Raw genomic sequence first — 4004 nt, 5'->3', positions numbered from 1 at the left:
AAAAATCTACCTGTGGAATAAGTTTGAATGTTTGTAATACAAGTAAACTTGAAAAACAAACAACTCTTTCATGCCATAATTAACAAACAAAATAAAGTGCTTACAATATCCGTTTTCCATTTTTTGAGCTGTCATAAATCCAAAATATCATGATTTCATGATTATTATGGACTTAACTCTTTAAACTTTGGAAATAAAATTTACAAAAATTAGAGAGGGAAAGTGGCAATGAAACAAACAGTCATCATATCCAACGTTTGCGATTTCGTGAAGAAGATTGATTCGCTCTTTGAAACCATCGATCCCATCCACCATCAGCCGGCCCTCGCGTCCTGTTCATCTTGAAATATAAGCAATAGTCTTCTTCAAAATCAATTAATATTACAAATTCAAACAGACCTAAAACAGATTACAGTTCTAGTTCTGTACGCAACGAATTCAAATAGACCTAAAAAGCTGGTATTTGTAGGTGTGTTCCTCTGGTTAGTTTTTCGGGTTTTGGGTTCTTCAGGTTTCAAAGTTTTAAATTATAAATCTAGACCCGAAACCCGACCCGATCTCTCACGCTTTTTTCGGGTTCAGGTTTTCTCAGTGTGGGTTAATTGAGTATCTAAGAATACAAACTTGTAACATAATTTACAAAAACAACCAAATAATAAACCAACATAACAGGTGGAATGTGAACATATGCAATGCGAGGGCTTTTCTAAATAAGACGGCTAGAATGCGAATTGTCTATCCTGCTAGTCTTACTCTATACTAAATAATAATATCATGTCTTAAAACAAAAAAAAGTTTATCCAGGTTTCTCAGGTTGTCCCGAAACCCAGAGCCAAGAACCGACCCATTTACCTTGCTTCGGATATGGGTTGGTGTTTTTTTGGGGGTTTGGGTTAAAAGTGAAAAGCCTGGATAATAAGATATTGGGATGTAGGAAGAGGACAAAATGACTTACACAGGTAGCAGAGCATCTGTACTTGATTCAACGCTTGACACCAGCCTACACGTCAGCCAGTGTTTCATCAAATTCAACTAATACTTAACTAATTATTGTTACCAAATTATTCACATACTGTTGACACACAAGCGATGATTCACCAAGTGTCTCCAGCTGATCCAGCTCTTCCTGAAATTATAAATATTATTAATTTAAGTAATCAAGGAATTGAAAATAATAATAAGTTACCTGAATGACTTGGATTTGTTGATTCTGTTGGGAAATGATGGCAGCCAAACGATGCTTGCCGATGAAATTGGAAGATCCTAAGGATGAAAATGTTGGGTGGTTGTGACCGTTGATGTGATTGGGTTGTGATGGTGGTGGTGGTGTTGATCTGTCGGTGCCGTTGGGTTGGGAGGCTGAAGAATCATCCATGAAGGTTATTGTGATGAATATGATGAGTTGAGTTGGGGTTTGAAAAGAAAAGTAAAGTAAATGAGGAATAATATAAAGAAATGAGAAATGGATTAGGATTAGGATTAGGATTAGGATTAGGATTAGGATGTATATAAATTTATATTATACACTTCCCATTTCTACTGGTTGGTTGGTTGGTCAACAAACTTTGTGAATGAATGTGAAGACCAAGTGGATGTGTAATTGTGTATCCTATTATTATATATATATTTTTTGAAACGACAAACTAAGTAATGTCGGGTACTTCGTACGCGGTCTTCATTGACTAAAGGTAGCCTGAGCCGATCACGAGTCCGGACGAACGGAGCCCATAGCGGTCCACCTGTTGAGGGATTCCCCGGATAAAACCCGACTCCCACGCCCGCCAAATAGCACGACAGCGAGGGGCCGGTAAAACCGGGTGAGATCAGGACTCGAACTTTGGCAAGCCAGTGTCATCCTTCATATCTCCCATATAAATTGATGATAGTGAAGTTTAAACCCCCTACCTCTCACTAGTATTGAGCCATATCTAATATATCGTATTATTATATTGATTGAGTTAATAATATAATCTGGATGTATGAAAGATGTTTATATATGTGAATAATCGGGAGGGTAGTTTTGCTTTTGCAAAAGTTATACTTCTTTAAAATGAAATGGGTCAAGTATTTTAATGTGATTTTAAAACCTTTTTAATTTGAAATATAAAGACAGACGACATAGCGTCGACGTAATAAAAGTTATTTCAAGAAAAACAAGTTCTAATACAACACACGTATTAAAGGGAAACAATATACATCAAATATAAGTTTAAAGGGAATGGTTTGTTGTGTTTCAAAACGATCATGTTTAGGTATGGTAAATGCAAATCGGGTTATGGAAAAATAAGTTTGACTCAAAATGGATCACTTTAAATCATTATTAGTTCAAACACCATGACAAAAATAGAAGCCGAAACATTTATGATACATCCATGTGTATCTTATGAAAACTAAGTAAAATTTTGTTTTTGTTTGTTTAAGAAGTATGTTTATGGAAAAAGAATACACCTTCTAGAATTTATCTGTATGTTATTACTTGTAATTGATCTTTTTATGGAATTTTGTTTTGTTGTAGTCTGAAAAAGAAAAGTAATTTGTTTATTCTTGTAAATTAAAAATAGTAAAATGTTATTTCAGTAATAAGAAATGTCAATAATACTCTGCTCTAATTGTCGTTTAACCACTCTAGAATATATTATGTTCTGATTAAAGTCATTAGATTCTGAGATTCTTTTATCATGTTCAAACATGTTGAAACTTTGCTGAACTTTCTTGACTTTCACAATTGGTTACCATCACCAAGGTGACATTTTTAATGTACATTTTAATTAATAGTTATAATAATAATTGGTAAGCAAAATTCCCTAACAGGATGTATGAACAATGTGGTTATGTCAAGGGTGATGCTGAATAGTTACTGACTTATTTCAATACACAATCATACTATCTCAATGTACAACCCAAAAATACTTTTTAATAATAAAAAAAAGGATGAGAAAGATGAAAACTTTAATGATTTAAGGAGGCTCTAGGGATGAAACGGGGAAAGAGAGAAGAAGCTAATGTTAATGTAAAAGATGACCCACCCTTATACCGTCATCCCCATATCACGAGCCTAACCCATGCTCGGGTTGTTTCAAGCTCTTTCTTTAAAACTCGAGTTCGGCTCGTAAGTCATTTTTTTAAAGCTCGGACTAGGCTTTTTTGTTCTTTATTACTGTACATATATAATTATCGTTTATATATTTTGAGATTTCCTTAACGTATTTAAGCTCGGTTCTAGAACAAGCCAAAGCTTTGTGAAACTAATCATAGAAGTTTAAAAGAGTTAAAAGTTAAAACTTAAAAAGTATAGTAGACTCGTTAATGCTCACAAGTCTAAACCGTGTTCTCCTACAAGGCTCGAGCTCGGACTAGATACGCGATTATCGCAGCCACGGCAGTGGCCGCTGCCATTAAGCATTTAAGCCTATCCTCTTCTCTTCTCGCAGTTGCCAGTACTTCCACCCGCAACAGCAAAAACCTAAACGTTAAAAGGAGGACTCGATCGGATAAAAAGTTCGATGAGGATAGCTGTGTGATGGACCGCTTGATATGAGAATGGATCCTCATGTCAGAACGAGCATGTGTAATTGTAGCTAATATCTAAGAGTTAATTGTCTTGTTTCATATTAATATTTTGTAAAATGTTAGTAAATTTGTTCACTTATGATTTAACTGACCGAAACAGGGATATTACAGGCAAGTTTGACAGCTGAAGACATACTAAACACATGGCCAAAGGCAGAAATAGGAAAAATTTTACATGATTATGGGGAAGAAAACAATTAGCGAGCTCTGCAGAAAATGATCGTTAAGGCCCGATTACGCCTTCTGAAGATGAAGAGAAACTGAATGTTCGTTGTAGGAGTGCTAAACTCAGGGTAATACAAAGACATTGAAGTCACTAACACACTGCTTTCTACATTTTGCTACTCTGCCATCCAGAATTCACAGCTGTATATAAAATTTTGGTGATAATTAGAAAACATTAGATATTTAAGTTAGGTCATCTCTCAGTTCAG

The 4004-nt window shown here is 35.0% G+C and overlaps 1 protein-coding gene across 1 annotated transcript; it reads right to left on the bottom strand.

Annotated features, from left to right (window-relative positions):
• Window positions 1-224: 224 nt before the first annotated feature.
• LOC143591735 (guanine nucleotide-binding protein subunit gamma 2-like) lies at window positions 225-1437 on the bottom strand. Its single transcript, XM_077071855.1, has 4 exons — window positions 1187-1437; window positions 1074-1126; window positions 956-1000; window positions 225-332 (listed from the first exon to the last, which is right to left on the bottom strand). Exons 1-4 carry the CDS (start codon window positions 1373-1375, stop codon window positions 245-247), a joined length of 375 nt encoding a protein of 124 aa, XP_076927970.1. The 5' UTR covers window positions 1376-1437; the 3' UTR covers window positions 225-244.
• Between the last annotated feature and the right edge of the window lie 2567 nt (window positions 1438-4004).

The sequence above is a fragment of the Bidens hawaiensis genome, unplaced genomic scaffold (assembly GCF_021521415.1).
Source record: "Bidens hawaiensis isolate Kalapana, Puna unplaced genomic scaffold, B.hawaiensis_p1.1 tig00040025_1, whole genome shotgun sequence".
Classification (NCBI taxonomy): Eukaryota; Viridiplantae; Streptophyta; class Magnoliopsida; order Asterales; family Asteraceae; genus Bidens; species Bidens hawaiensis.
The sequence above is the reverse complement of the archived record's forward strand: the minus strand, read 5'-3'. Positions and strand labels throughout refer to the sequence as shown.

Bases quoted from the DNA above. Each gene is read 5' to 3' on its own strand.
- LOC143591735 (XM_077071855.1), bottom strand. From the start codon at position 1,375: ATGGATGATTCTTCAGCCTCCCAACCCAACGGCACCGACAGATCAACA. The intron at 1,127-1,186 runs GTAACTTATTAT...TTATAATTTCAG, and splicing joins AACAAATCCAAGTCATTCAG to GAAGAGCTGGATCAGCTGGA. The intron at 1,001-1,073 runs GTATGTGAATAA...GCTGACGTGTAG, and splicing joins TCATCGCTTGTGTGTCAACA to GCTGGTGTCAAGCGTTGAAT.